General features: G+C 48.1%; 1 protein-coding gene across 1 annotated transcript; it reads left to right on the top strand.

The window, feature by feature from the left end:
• Positions 1 to 4,913: 4,913 nt before the first annotated feature.
• gpia (glucose-6-phosphate isomerase a) lies at positions 4,914 to 14,100 on the top strand. Its single transcript, XM_080875330.1, has 18 exons — positions 4,914 to 5,128; positions 6,042 to 6,132; positions 6,397 to 6,465; positions 7,232 to 7,351; positions 7,428 to 7,511; positions 7,581 to 7,727; positions 7,846 to 7,917; positions 8,058 to 8,102; positions 8,653 to 8,706; positions 9,136 to 9,196; positions 9,409 to 9,452; positions 9,784 to 9,936; positions 10,097 to 10,226; positions 10,776 to 10,852; positions 10,957 to 11,085; positions 11,196 to 11,271; positions 11,422 to 11,488; positions 13,771 to 14,100. The coding sequence occupies exons 1-18, from the start codon at positions 5,010 to 5,012 to the stop codon at positions 13,892 to 13,894; spliced, it is 1,662 nt and encodes a 553-aa protein (XP_080731456.1). The 5' UTR covers positions 4,914 to 5,009; the 3' UTR covers positions 13,895 to 14,100.
• The last annotated feature ends 623 nt before the right edge of the window (positions 14,101 to 14,723 follow it).

The raw sequence follows: 14,723 nt of genomic DNA, 5'->3' as shown, positions 1-14,723 counted from the left end.
TGACAACAGGTCGATGCCCCCGCCGTCCAATCACAGAGAGACTTGAACAGGAAGCGAGAGATTTTGGACTCGATGTGTCACAGGACTTGATTTAAAGGCCAGTACGGAAGCTCATCAGGGCCAGTAAAGGTGCAGAGTAATGGCTGGATGTACTGGAGTTTATATTTGGCCGTGATGGGCCTCCGTAGGTGTTGGAGCTGCACTTTGACACGTGTTTAAAAATCAAACTTGTTGAAAATAATTGTGTTTTTAATGATGACACGAGCAAAATAAATTGAAGTCACTGATTGTGTCCGCCTGCTCATTGTGTCTGCTGGAGGTCAGAGGTCATCGTCAACACTTTGGTGTAAAGGTGATTGATCTGTGTCGCGGGGTTACAGGCTGGTGCGGGGTCATCGCGAGCCGCCACAGGTGCTCCAGGTCATCGGTGCGCACCGCTGCTCGGCGCTCATCGGGGTCTTCGCCTGCTCTTGCCTCAGCATTCCCTCAGGTGAGCTGCGTCTCCACCCGGGTCTGATGATAATTCCAGGTCTTTGAGTGCAGAGACGCGTGGACAGGTTTTCCACGCTGAGCCCAGGTCGTCGAGTCAGGTGTGTTCTTCTAAAAGCTGCAGCAGCTCAGACTGAACGTGAAACGAACGCAGAGCGGCGCCTGAACCGCTCTGATGGTGCGTTTGAAGCGATCGATCCTCTCTGTGGCTGGACTGAAAGGAGCACAGAGGCACTAATCACAGCAGCACAGGAACGAGCTCTGAGCACAGATCCATGGAGGCCGGGGTCTATCACAGCAGGCAAGACCCCAGGCTGCGTAACGATGAGACAATCCAGCACATAACAGCAGGGTGCACGATGCTAGCAGGCAGGGCGTACATGGAACGCCATAACCAAGTGGCCGGCATTATTTTACATATAGTTGGGGTATTTTCACTGTAAGAATATTCAACACTGATATCAATACATCAAAAAAATGTCTGTGCAAAATCGGTTTAAAAACAAACAACTTTGGGACACTGTGGCTGTGATTTGAATCGGGGAATAAGCCGTGACGTGACCAGTGTTGTACCGAGGCAGGTATCACCGACAGAACGTGTTCCCCTGTGTCGCGAGCATTCACTGGGCACGGCGTGAGGATCCAGTTTACTCCGCCCCCATCACAGACATTAGACATGGAAGGAGTGATGTTTTAGTGTTGTGAAAAATGAGTGTTGTTACATTACCTTTGAGTGTGAGGGTTGCAACAGAAAATGATGCATTTATTGTTCTCACGTGGTATCGGACGGGATTATTGGAACAATCAAGGACATTTTGCCTGATAATTATTTGTATCCTCCTGTAACTTTACTGTACAGAGACCTAAAACCTCCAAAGTTTCAGGAGTAGTTGGTTGTTATAAGAAGTATTTGTGAACTCAAAATCAAAAACGTGGGATACTGTTTATCAATGATTTGGAGAGCCCAGCGTGTGCTCCCAGCGCAGGGGAAACAAACTCTGTTTGGAGACATTGAAACAATGTACGCTGTAGATGGCCGGGACAGACCATCATAACACTTATAAATGTCTTAAAGAGAAACTGCAAAGAAAGTTGAGGTTTCCTTCAGCATCCAAAGGCTCAGAAACAAACTGTGACAGGAAGAGGTCTGCAGACAAAGACACGACCGAATCAGAGGACACGTTCCTGAGAGTGAACAGCTGTGTGATGGCGGCTCACAGGACAACAGCTTCAAGCAGCTTCATAGTGGTCGTAGTGAGTCCAGTTTCAGCTGTGAGAAGACTTCAAGCTGCAGGTCCTTTAGTTCATCACACAGGATCTTTGTACGCCATTGAGTGGGTGAAAGGACGGTTCCACAGTGAGTGGCATCAACTGTCAAACACGGAGGAGGAAGTGTGATGGTCTGGGGCTGTTTGCTGGATGCAGGGTCAGTGACTGGTACAGAGTGAGGGGCTCCCTGAACCAAAACAGCTACCGCAGCACTCTGCAGCACCATGCAGGACCCTCTGGTGTGCATCTAGTCTGTGAGGGCTTCATCCTACAGCAAGATAATGATCCAAACATAAGTCCGAGCCGTGGCAGAACCACCTCAGGAACGAAGAACGAGACGTTAAGGTTGTAAACGTGGAGGTCCAGCACAGTCTCCAGACTGAAACCCCATCGAGCTGGTTTGGGATGAACTGGACAGAAGAGTGAAAGCAAAGCAGCTACAAAGTCCACAGATATGGGAGAAGATTAGACTTCTGTTGTAGACAGAATGCAGCGGCTGTGTTCAGCTGTTACATCTGCCAAAGGAGACACTTTAAAACATATTTATATGATTTTTATTAAATAAGGGTAGCATGGTGGCATGCCTGTTGCCTCACAGCAAGAAGTTCCCGAGCTTAACGCCGCCATGTGGGTGGGGTCTCTCTGTGTGGATGTTCTCTACATGAGTGTGTTCTCTCCGAGTACTCTGGCTCTCCGCCACAGTCCAAACACATGCAGGTAGGAGGGTGGGGTTCACTGGACATTGTAAGCTGTCCATAGGCGTGAATGTGAACGCTTGTTTCCCCACCTGTCACCCTGTGGCAGCCGGGACAGGCTGCAGTTTGACTGTAGCCCCTATAATACATAACTATGCAGCCCAGTGAGTATAAAATCCACAAAACTACACATCAGGTTTTTCAGTTACAAACACGGGTGTAACTTCAGTTGGTTTTGTTTTTTGTTGCTTAAATTCACACAAAGTGTCAGAAACCTGCAGTGTGATGAAAACACTGGTCACCAAAATTCAAACCTAATTTTTCAGGATTTGTTGGGTTACCCCTCTGAGTCCAAAATATAATTGGACACTTTTGACTACAGTTAGATTTTACGTTTGTATTTTACCTTTAATTTTTCTCCTTGTTGTTGGTCGACATGGGACATTTTTTGTGATGACCTTAGAAAATTACCATTTCTTCCCACACAAACGTGACAATAGTACTCAGGGAAAAGAAGAACTTATTTATATAAATATATGTCTACATCCTCCTACCTATCTATACATAGGTAGGTAGATGGAATTGGAAATTTTAAATATTTGGTTCTGATCAACGAGATCTCAGATTTGTTATAATCTTTAAAGCTGAGTGAATGTTTTGTCCTACCTGGATATAAGGTGTTAACCAAATACCTCCTCAAAAACTGAATATTGCATTTTTCATTAACCAAGTCAAGACCATCTAGTTTAATTTTATGTAAATTTGGAGTCGGTATATTTGAAAAATTGTTCTTTATCGTATTTACAAGGACTGTTGGGATATTCTGTGAGACCTTTTTATAGAGCTCGGATGAGCAACTCATGTCATATTTCTCATTAAGCCTGTTTAATTCAAGTATATCTCCATTTTCATCCATTATATGTGTCACAGACAAAATTTGTTTTGTCATCCATTCTTCCACAAACATAGATTTCCCCCGATTCAATATCACCCTATTGTTCCACAGTGGAACGTTGTGGGGACTAAAGTTATGTTTAAACATTAATTTCCAATTTAACAAAACTTGTTGATGAAATTTGGAACGTTTTATGGGTAGTTTAGAAATTTCAAAATCACACACTAAAAGGAATTGGATCCCCCCAACTTTGTTGAAAATAAGAGATGGTATCAAGAACCAGATCTCATTATCATTTTTCAAGAAAGATCGTAGCCAATTAATCTTTAAAATGCCATTCATTATTTCAAAATCGATTGCTTTTAAACCCCCCTCTTCATAATCTTTTATCACGTCCCTGTTACTGATATAATGATGTTTATTTTTCCATATGAAATTAAAATTCACCTTATTGATGTCTTTTATAATTCTTGGTGGGATGGCTAGGGAATAAGCTGGACAGATTCATCTGGACAAAGATTCAACCTTGGTCAACATTATCCTGCTGAACAACGTTAAATCTCTCTGTAGCCAATGGTTCAGAGTTTTTTTGCATTTGTCAGTTGTATTCTGAATATTCTTTTCTTCACTATCAGCCATGCATTTAGTTATCCAGATTCCAAGATATTTGATTTCATTTTTGACAGGTATATTGTACAAAGAAGAGTGAGAACAATTGTGGATACTCATGAGTTCACATTTGTCCAGGTTCAGCCGTAGTCCAGAAGCATCAGAAAAGATCTTTATTGTATCTAAGGCCAATGGAATTTGTTCTTTATTTTTTAGAAAGACTGTTGTATCATCGGCAAGCTGACTTATTATTAATTTGTGGTTATTTATGTCTAATCCTTTGATGTTTGAATTTATGACAGTAATAGCAAGTAATTCAGTGGCTACAATAAATAAAAGATGTTAGCATAACATAAACAGTGAAGCTGGAGGATGAACGCTAACTTTTTTTCCTCTCGATAAAAGTTAACGTGAGGGTTCCTGATGGTTAGAGACAAATGCAGTCGCATGGCAGGATGCTGTAAACGGACCAAACTTCAGCCAGGAGAACAACTGAGATAATCCATCCACAATACGAGGTTAGTCATTCATATACTGCTGCATGGGCTGGGCTGCAGCTACATGGTAAGGGTTTAAACACTGAGCTTTAAAATAAACAGTGATGATGAAAACGGAGAGAGACCGACAGTGATCACTGACTATTTTAGGGGTGTTTCAGATTAAATAGAACAAGATACAAAGCTTATTTTAATAAACAACAGTGTCATATGCAAAGCTAGGATGGCACTAGGGGTGGCAAGAGAGCATTTTAGGGTGGCACATGCCAGCCCATGCCAACCCCGTAGATCTGCCTTGTCGCAATATCGACGCAACATCGTCACTAATCGGCTTCCATACTTCAGTCCCGCTGCCTTTGAGGACGTGACGGGTCGGGTCTGTGGGCGGAGCTCGGGTGGTGGGTTCTATGCTGTGATTGGTTGGGAGCGGCTCTTTCCTCGCGGTGCTCCTCCCTGACTCCCCACCACATTCAGTCCAGTACTGGCTGCGGAGGGTCGAGTCTCACCGGGGAGCGTCTTCAATTTGTCCACATCGAGCACCGAGCAGCCGCCATCATGGCTCTGACCGCCGACGCAAACTTCCAGAAGCTGAAGCAGTGGCACGAGGCAAACGGCGCGAGCCTCAACATGAGGGCCCTGTTCGAGTCCGACCCGGAGCGTTTCGGCCGGTTCAGGTGAGGACAGCCGGAGGACGTATCCCCGTGGTTGGAGGTCCTCAGCGCTCCGCCCGGTTATCGATTCTCCTTCTCGGACTGTGACCGCAGGTGACCGACAAGGTCACCGATCCGCTCCGCGCGTTTCCGCTGTAAGCCCCCCCACCCCGTACTCCCTTCGTCATCATCGCCCCCCGCCCGGGTACTGAGCCCGAAACCTGCAGACCAGAGGCCCGACACCCGGTGGCTCCCTCCTCTACCGATATGGGTTACTGTTAGCTGCTTGCTAAAACGACTGCTTCCATTATCGGACAGTCTGCAGAGATTTCCTGTTTGTGCCGAACCTGCGCACGTGCTTACTAAGCGTTCACCAACACACCACCAGGCCCTCGCAGGTGAGTCTCAGGTGTGGGGTTGACCTCATACTGACGTTTACGTTGCAGACTGTCACGGGAGCGACAGGTTGCCTGTGGCGCGTCTGTCCGTTAATGGAAGCAGAACACCTGAAGGAAGTTTCAGGTGTTCTGCTTCCATTATCGGACAGACGATAATGGAAGCATTAGCCCTGACATCGGGCGAGCCCCCCCGCCGGGCTCGCCCGATGTCAGGGCGGGATGCGGGCGGTAATGAAGCACAGGAGCCGGGGGTGGGACAACCGGGCACCGGTTCTGCCCGCGGGTACGTGCGCTGTGACGCATCCGCAGACAGACTGAGTCATCGCGTGAAAGAGGCCCACGTGCTGAGGGAGTCTGAGCAGAACCATCACAGGAGGCGGTGTGAGGCGTTTCCTGGACCCTCACACGGTCAGCTGAGGGTGATGCTGCGGTCATCACCCTCAGGCGGTTGCTCTGTTGTTGTTCAGGTCCTGTGTTTGGCTGCTCTGTGCGTGTCTGTGAAACTGGGTGTAAATAAAGGTTTTTGGCTCTGCTCACAGCACCACCCTGCAGACGGATGATGGCGACATCCTGATCGATTATTCCAAGAACCTGATCAACCAGGACGTCTTGGCCATGCTCCTGGCCCTGGTGAGAACACACTCGGTCTTTGATTTTGAAAGGCAGCTGGAGCTCACCTGTAGCAGCAGGTTCAGCTAAAGGTGAGCGGAGGAGGCGTGCCTTATCTGCTCAGAGCTCCAGTGAAACAGGAAGGTTTCCACACTTTATTTGGAAAGAGAAGCGTTGCGCCACGGCACCAGTGGCGGGCGCCGTGTCGACATGTCACCGCTTCCTGGTGGTGAAATGAGCTTCCTGAAGTCACCTGATTGCTGCCCGTGTGTTTCCTGTGTGCAGGCCAAGTCTCGGGGGCTGGAGGAGGCGCGGAAGAGGATGTTTTCCGGAGAGAAGATCAACTTCACCGAGGTAACGCCTCCTCACACGTCCACGTAGAAACTAAAAGGGGAACGAAGGTCACGTGACCGCTTTCCTCTAGCTTCACTTATCCATCATTAATCCCACGAAGGTGTTTATCAGGTCGATCGAGCAAAGGTTTGTAGAGCGAATAAATGATTCAGGTGTGTGTGTGCACTCGCGTTAAAGTACACCTGCGCAGGCTCGACCTGTACGCATCTAAATTCCAACTGACACTCAAACGCACCACGATGGCTTTATTTTGTTGGTTTCAGAGACGCTCTTCATCCTCCACCTGACACCGCGCAGACTCAGAGCTGCTGACACACACACACACTGAAGGTCAATGTATTGCTCAGCAGCGGCTGATTGAGCAGCTCCTGATCAACACGATGGATCACAAATCTTAAATATTTACGCAAACACGTTTGTATCACTTAAATCAGGCTGTGTGGTGACGTCATCGATCACAGGAAGCTGTTATAATTTTACCAAACACTGTAAATGGCTCCTGTATCAATAAAGTTCAGCCTGTTTGAACGTGCTGATGGATCCTGACCTGATCGGGGGATTCCACAGATCTGATTGATCAGTATGGTGATGTCACACCTGCTGATCTCTAACCTGGGAGCAGGGTAGGGTCACAGCATCTGTTGCCATGGTGATATATCCCAGTGTGAGGTGGCCCTCAGACTCGGAGGTGACTCCGACATCAGCGCGTGCGTTTGTGTGAGGGGGTCGCTGCTAACCCCGTTGTTGTTACCGCATGCGCTCACAGGGCCGGGCCGTGCTCCACGTCGCTCTGAGGAACCGCTCCAACACGCCGATCCTCGTCGACGGCGAAGACGTGATGTCCGAGGTCAACAGGGTGCTCGACAAGATGAAGGCGTTCTGCCAGGTGAGTGTGTGTCTGTGAGCGTGTGTCAATGCGTGTGACGCCTGGAGGTCGTGACCTTTGTGTCGTGCGTTTACAGAAAGTTCGCAGTGGTGACTGGAAAGGCTTCAGCGGGAAGAGCATCACTGACGTGGTGAACATCGGCATCGGAGGCTCCGACCTGGTGAGTGACCGCTGAGCTCTCGCACGCGCGTCAGCAGTCATGTGACTCACTGTGTTGTGGTGCGTTCAGGGCCCTCTGATGGTGACGGAGGCTCTGAAGCCGTACTCGGCGGGAGGACCGGACGTTTGGTTCGTTTCCAACATCGACGGGACTCACCTGGCCAAGACGCTCGCCAAGCTGAACCCCGAGACCACCCTGTTCATCATTGCCTCCAAGGTCACACACGCCTAACTCCTGGGTCTGAGCGTGCTCAGTCGGTTGCTTTCAGTTTCGAGAGACTATTGGTTTGAGTTACTGTTTGCTAACTCTCCGTTCCTCACTCTGACCTCCTCAGACCTTCACCACCCAGGAGACCATCACCAACGCCGAGTCCGCCAAAGACTGGTTCTTGCAGACCGCCGCCGACGTGAGTAGACCCGAGCCTGACGCAGCTGCTCTAAAACACACAGTCACTTTAAAATGGAGGCAGACGGGGTCAGGGGTCAGGGGGTCGGGTGGTGATCTCTCCATCACGCTCACGAGCTTCTCTCCTCTCATCCTCCACAGAAATCTGCTGTGGCCAAACACTTTGTGGCTCTGTCCACCAACTCAGTGAGTCACACACGCAGACACACACACACACACGCAGACAGACACACACGCAGACACACACATGCTCACACGCAGACACACACACACACACGCAGACAGACACACACACACGCAGACAGACACACACGCAGACACACACATGCTCACACGCAGACAGACACACACGCAGACACACACATGCTCACACGCAGACACACACGCAGACACACACATGCTCACACGCAGACACACACACACACACAGACAGACACACACACACACGCAGACAGACACACACGCAGACACACACATGCTCACACGCAGACACACACACACACACGCAGACAGACACACACATGCTCACACGCAGACAGACACACACATGCTCACACGCAGACACACACACGCAGACAGACACACACATGCTCACACGCAGACAGACACACACATGCTCACACGCAGACACACACACGCAGACAGACACACACACGCTCTCATGCACACACAGGCAGACACACACACGCTGCTCTAATCAGATCATCTGCAGCCTCTCTGTCTCCGCCTCCTTCAGGCTAAGGTGAAGGACTTCGGCATCGACACGGCGAACATGTTCGAGTTCTGGGACGTAAGTGCGCCTGTTACGATGATGAGGAGGATGATGTCACTATGAATGCATGTGACTCGGATGGTTTTCAGCGGCGGGCTGGTGACGTGTAACCTGGGTAACAGGTTTTTGAGTCGACCCTCGTTATTTATTTAATAATATTCGTTTGTGTTGATTCTGGCTCCTTCACAGTTAAATTCATCGCTTTTCTTCAGATTTAAGGAGCTCGTCATTTTTACCGTAGTCGGAGTTCCTTCGTGTTTCTCGTGAGGTCGCTCCTGTCGTGACCTCGGTTAACGCTGCCATCCTTCTGCTGAAAACAAACTGACAGAAAGCGGCTCAGTGCGAGCTCGCTGCTTCCTGTCACTGCTTTTATTTTGACGATCTGCTGCCCTGCCTGTGCTCTGATTGGTGGAGTGACTGTGTGATGTCATGTTTGCTTGTCCTCAGTGGGTCGGAGGTCGCTACTCGCTGTGGTCGGCCATCGGTCTGTCCATCGCTCTGCACGTGGGTACGTCTGTGACTCTGCTGTCGCCGGGGCAAAGTTATCAGTCAGTGATGGCGTCGTCCTGTCAGAGGAAAGAAGGATTATTCTGGACTGAGAATCAAGCAAAGCTGCTCTGCAGCGAGCTGAGCTTCAGCCTGTTGATATGTGCACGACTGAGTTGTTGTCCCTCCTTCTGAGAGCCTGATTGATAAACTCTGGTTTGTTTTGTGTTTCAGGCTTTGAGAACTTCGAGCAGCTTCTCTCCGGAGCTCACTGGATGGTACGCCGCCGTCTCTTCTGCTTTCTTGCGAGCGAGTTACTTCACGTTCGTCCGCGGGACAAAAATGGATTTCAACACGTGTTATTTGATCGTTGCGTCACTCTGAAATGTTTCCACGCTTCCCGTCAAGTTACTGAACAGGACACTTTCACAACTCGGGCTCGAATGTGAAAGGCGAGAGAATGGCGCCCTTTGTTTCTGCACGCGCTCTGTGCACAATACTTGCACACGCTCTGCTGACTGCAGGTGAACATCTCACCTGCAGTCAGCAGAGCGTGTGCAGCCTGACAGCAGGAGCATGAACCTAAACTCTCCTCCCCCCTCCTCCCAGGACAACCATTTCCGCAGTGCCCCCCTGGAGCAAAACGCCCCCGTGCTACTCGCCATGCTTGGCGTCTGGTACATCAACTTCTTCCAGGCAGAGACCCACGCCATGCTGCCCTACGACCAGTACATGCACCGCTTCGCCGCCTACTTCCAGCAGGTCAGTGACGCAGGGAGGCGGGTCTGCAGGTGTGACGCCTGCGTCACGTAACGCGCAGGAGACCACAGAAACCTTACATTACATCAGACTGCGGCGTGGGGGTGGAGTTTCGTGTTCGTGATGAATGTCGGCGCTGATGACCCGTCTGTTTGGTCTTCAGGGCGACATGGAGTCCAATGGGAAGTACATCACCAAAGATGGCGCCCGCGTCAACTACCACACTGGACCAATCGTGTGGGGCGAGCCGGGGACCAATGGGCAGCACGCCTTCTACCAGCTCATCCACCAAGGTGAAGCTCCACCCTTTAATTATGTAACAGTGACCGCTCGTTAGTGAACATCAGGGCAGCTTGTCACACCTGCAGCCCCAGCGTAGGTCACACAAACCTTCATGATCCAAGCACAGGTGAGTTAAAATGGTCACAGACGACGTGCCGCGTACCTGGAGCGCCCGAGCCTGAAGCTGAAGCTCCTCCCCCTGTGGAAACACCTGTACAGGTCCTTTTGTAAACATAATCAGATGTCTTTTATTTAATAAGAGACGTGAGAGGGGCACACCTGAGTGTCTTTGATCTGCTGCTTATTGATCTGAGAACATTCGAGATGCTGTGATTGGATACCACAGGGCTCCTTCCACAGATGATTGGTGGCGTCGAATGCTTCCCCCCCCCCCCCCCCCCCCCCCAACCCCCACAGCAGAGGGAGCCGGATTATTCTGGATCACTGAGGCCAGACAGAGTTTTCTTCTTTGGTCTGATCTGATTGGAGCTCGCCGCCTCGTGCGTCTGAACAGCCTGTGATCAATACCCAGAGTTAACAGACTGCTTGTCCTTCCTCAGGCACTCGTATGATTCCTGCTGACTTCCTCATTCCTGCTCAGTCTCAGCATCCAATCAGAAACAACCTCCACCACAAGGTCTGGACATTTGTTACCTTAGCCAGGCTGAACTGATTAGCTGGAGGAACCGAGAGCACACCTGGATGATGTAACGCCTCACGGGTGTTGTGTGCTTCATGCAGATCCTGGTGGCAAACTTCCTGGCTCAGACCGAAGCGCTGATGAAGGGAAAGACTCCGGACGAGGCCCGGAAAGAGCTGGAGGCCGCCGGCATGTCGGGAGATGCTCTGGAGAAGCTGCTGCCGCACAAGGTAAGAGCGCACACCTGGACACACCTGTGTGTGACCATCAGAGTAGAAACAGTCAGGTGACTGTACAGCGTGTCGACGTTCCAGCGTTTAAATGATGTTTTTCTCTGCAGGTGTTTCTGGGGAACAAGCCGAGCAACTCGATCGTTTTCAAGAAGCTCACCCCGTTCATACTGGGAGCTCTGGTCGGTGAGTACTGGCTTTTTAATCAAACGTGCTGCTGTGGGCGGAGTCACTGCAGGTGATCTCCGGTTACTGTAAACTTCAGTTGCACCAATAACGTCTCAGGTGTGTCCATTTAAAGAGGAGGAGTCTGACACAGCTGTGTTGTTCTTTCAGCCATGTACGAGCACAAGATTTTCGTCCAGGGCGTCATGTGGGACATCAACAGCTACGACCAGTGGGGGTGAGTCACACCTGGGCGGGGCTAAACTCGGGTTTAAGGTAGATTAAGCTTCCACGTTTGGGTTTTATTTTACAATTAAACATTCATTTTTTAAAAATTTTTTAACGATCTTGAACGGTCACTTTGCTGCCACTAATAGACCTCCATACGTTCCCTTTTTTAAATAACTTAACCCTTTAGAGCCGGTCGGAGCGGGCACGCTCTGTTTTGCGTAACTATTTTTAAATCCCGGCAGCACTGCAACCACGTAAGCTAGCACAATATATATATTTTTTTTTTTGCATATGAAACCGGAGGAGTTGTACTTGCATCTGATGCCATCAGCTTGTCCTCGGTCACAGTTTCCTTCCACATACAGCTTTGCAAAAACTGCATAAAAAGCACTTGCAGCAACAAAAACATAATATTCCAGAAACACGCTTTGCCGATCCGATCAGCTGTTCATAACACTTCCTACGTCCATCAGCGCGAACTTTTGCATGTCCGCCATGTCCTGCCCGAAACCGGAAGTGACGTCATTTTCGCGGAAATGTAGTTTTTTGTTTTTTGTTTTTTTTTTACCATCAGGGCCTCATGAGCCTATACTGGTGTTTTTAAAAGTTATGTTTGACTTTATGACTTTCTGTGTCGTTTCTGTGATGCTTAGGACTCATATTGCTCTGCTGGAAATAGTTTATTTTGATGCACATGCTGCTTTTTTGCAAATTTGCATTATATTTATTTTCGTTTTTCCTGCAGTATATAAAAATTGGTGTATTTCAAAAATAAAACTATGAAGACACTCAAAATAAATTTCCTGTGGTGGGAAACTAGTTTGTGCAACTTTTTTGTATTTGCAGTTTTGAGGGATAAACCTCTTAAATTTCTCTAACTAGAAATATATGTTAAAAAAGCAAAAACGATTTTCAATTTTTTTTGTAGTTTATTGCACTTTTTTTGCAATTTATGTAATTACTATGCACTTAATGCAGACATATTATTAAAATCTGGGCTATAATTGTTGTATTGATGTATAGCAACTTGAAATGCTCCCAAAAATGGCTCCACAGCATGTACAAATATAATATAAGCTCTGGCGGACTTGGTTCTATGGTAGGTCTTAAAGGGTTAAAGTTGTTGGGTTTTTTGTATTTAAATTAAAACAATGAATTTTCACTGTATTTATTTTATCACGTCTTAAAACATGTATTCAGAACTGCTTACTCTTCATCGTGACTCCGTCTTAGTCTAGTTTTACATGTTTTCATTTTGTGCTTATGTCAGGTAACCTTGAGGGTCTTTAAAGGCGCCTTTTATTATTATATATCCGGTTGTTCAGTGATGACGCGACGAATCCTACTTCCGGGCCTAAAGTCTGCGTTTAATATGGCTTTTGTGTTGTTAACATGTTTAATGTTTTGTATTTTCTTCTATTTAATCTCAAAAAGCTCCTAAAACAGTCAGTGATCACTGTTGACCTCCCTCGGCTTTTATTACCACTAATCATTTATTTAAGCTCAGTTTTTAAAACCTTAGGATGTAACTACAGCCCAGCCCATGCAGCAGTATATGAATGACTAACCTCGTATTGTGGATGGATTATCTCAGTTGTTCTCCTGGCTGAAGTTTGGTCCTTTTACAGCATCCTGCCATGCGATTACATTTGTTCCTGACCACCGAGAACACTCACGTTAACTTTTATCCAGTGGAAAAAAAGTTAGCTTGTTTATATTATGCTAACATAGCTGTGTCGCTAGCGGTCACGTAGCACATCATTATATAGCAGCTAGCCCAACTTCAGTAACCCTACAAACGTCACTGCTGTTTAGTTTTCTGTCTTCATTTATGCTGGAAGTGATAACAGAGCTGTACGTTTGAATTTGTTTCCAAAACCCCGCAGTCAGGACATGCTATATTGTATTTAGATAGAAGCTAGCGAGCTAACTCCCTGCTAACTTCTAACTCCGTTAAATGTCATAAATTCCGTTTTCATGGATGCCTGGATGTTAAACTCAATTGTTACACCTGGTAGAGCAGAACGCTGATCATTTTATTAAAGATGAAAGACTTTAGACAGTTTTTCAACTCTCAGTAATGCCACAGTGATCGTTTGATATATGGACCTGCAGCGGAGTTTAGGTCCAGACACGGCTAGTGACGTCAGACTGAACAACCGGATTTAGTCAAACTTGCCTCATTGGTACCAGCGGTCTTCCGTACGTTTCCCTTACAAAATAATTGTTGTTGACCAACCAGCGTTGCTGTGTAAAGTTGTGTTGCTGACCCGCCTCTTTCCGCCGCAGGGTGGAGCTCGGGAAGCAGCTCGCCAAGAAGATCGAGCCGGAGCTGAAGTACGACTCGGAGGTGACCTCCCACGACTCGTCCACCAACGGCCTCATCAACTTCCTGAAGAAGAACTTCGCCTGAACGTTGAGCCGGCGTTAGCCGACCTCATCCTCCATCCTCATTGGCTGAATGATGTTTGTCTTGTCGTACGCTGTGAGCACTTCCTGTCTGTTATCTGTGTGCTAAGAGTCTTCACGTGTAGACGAGTCCTGAAAACGTACACGTTTGTGTAGGTGACCATGCCCAGTCAACTGTGACTTTCAAAATAAAAGCCTGTTTGTCGCCAATGCTGTGTTTGGTTTCATTGTGAGGTCACAGGAAATGCTTCTGTCCAATCAGTGAGCTTGTTTAAAGGAGAAGTCGGCTTCAGCAGTCAGGTAATTACTGATTACTGATCAGGTGTGATGTTGGACTGGCCTCGCTGGACGACGGGGGGGGGGTGCTGAGCTGAAGCCTCGCGCTGATGTTTGGGGCGGGACGAGGGAAATGCTGTTGGCGCTGCACAACAAGGCCGTGCTGGTGACACATGAGCAACAGGTAACGCACACCTGTAATGCTCACTGGTGCTGATTTTACACACCTGCTCTGAACTTATCATCCAATCAGAGGTCAGCAGTACCTATGCAAGTCATGGATTCTCACATCAAAGCAAATTTAAACTCTTCTGTGACAGAGCGTGGTGACTCACAGCCAAACGACCGTTTTAAACCTTTTCTGGTGGAACAAAAGCACCTGATCCCAGTTCAAACAGGTGAGTTATGACACAGCGTGTACAGGCGTTCAGTTCCTGCGTCAGCCGGCGAGCATGTTTATTTTAACATGACTCACTGCAGAGCCTCTAGTGGACATCAGGGGAACTGCAGGTGTGGAAGCGATGAAGGGTGCTGAGTCTTGACTTCCTGAAGTTGAA

Source organism: Rhamphochromis sp. 'chilingali' (assembly GCF_963969265.1).
Source record: "Rhamphochromis sp. 'chilingali' genome assembly, chromosome: 2".
In the NCBI taxonomy this organism is placed as follows: Eukaryota; Metazoa; Chordata; class Actinopteri; order Cichliformes; family Cichlidae; genus Rhamphochromis; species Rhamphochromis sp. 'chilingali'.
The sequence above is the reverse complement of the archived record's forward strand: the minus strand, read 5'-3'. Positions and strand labels throughout refer to the sequence as shown.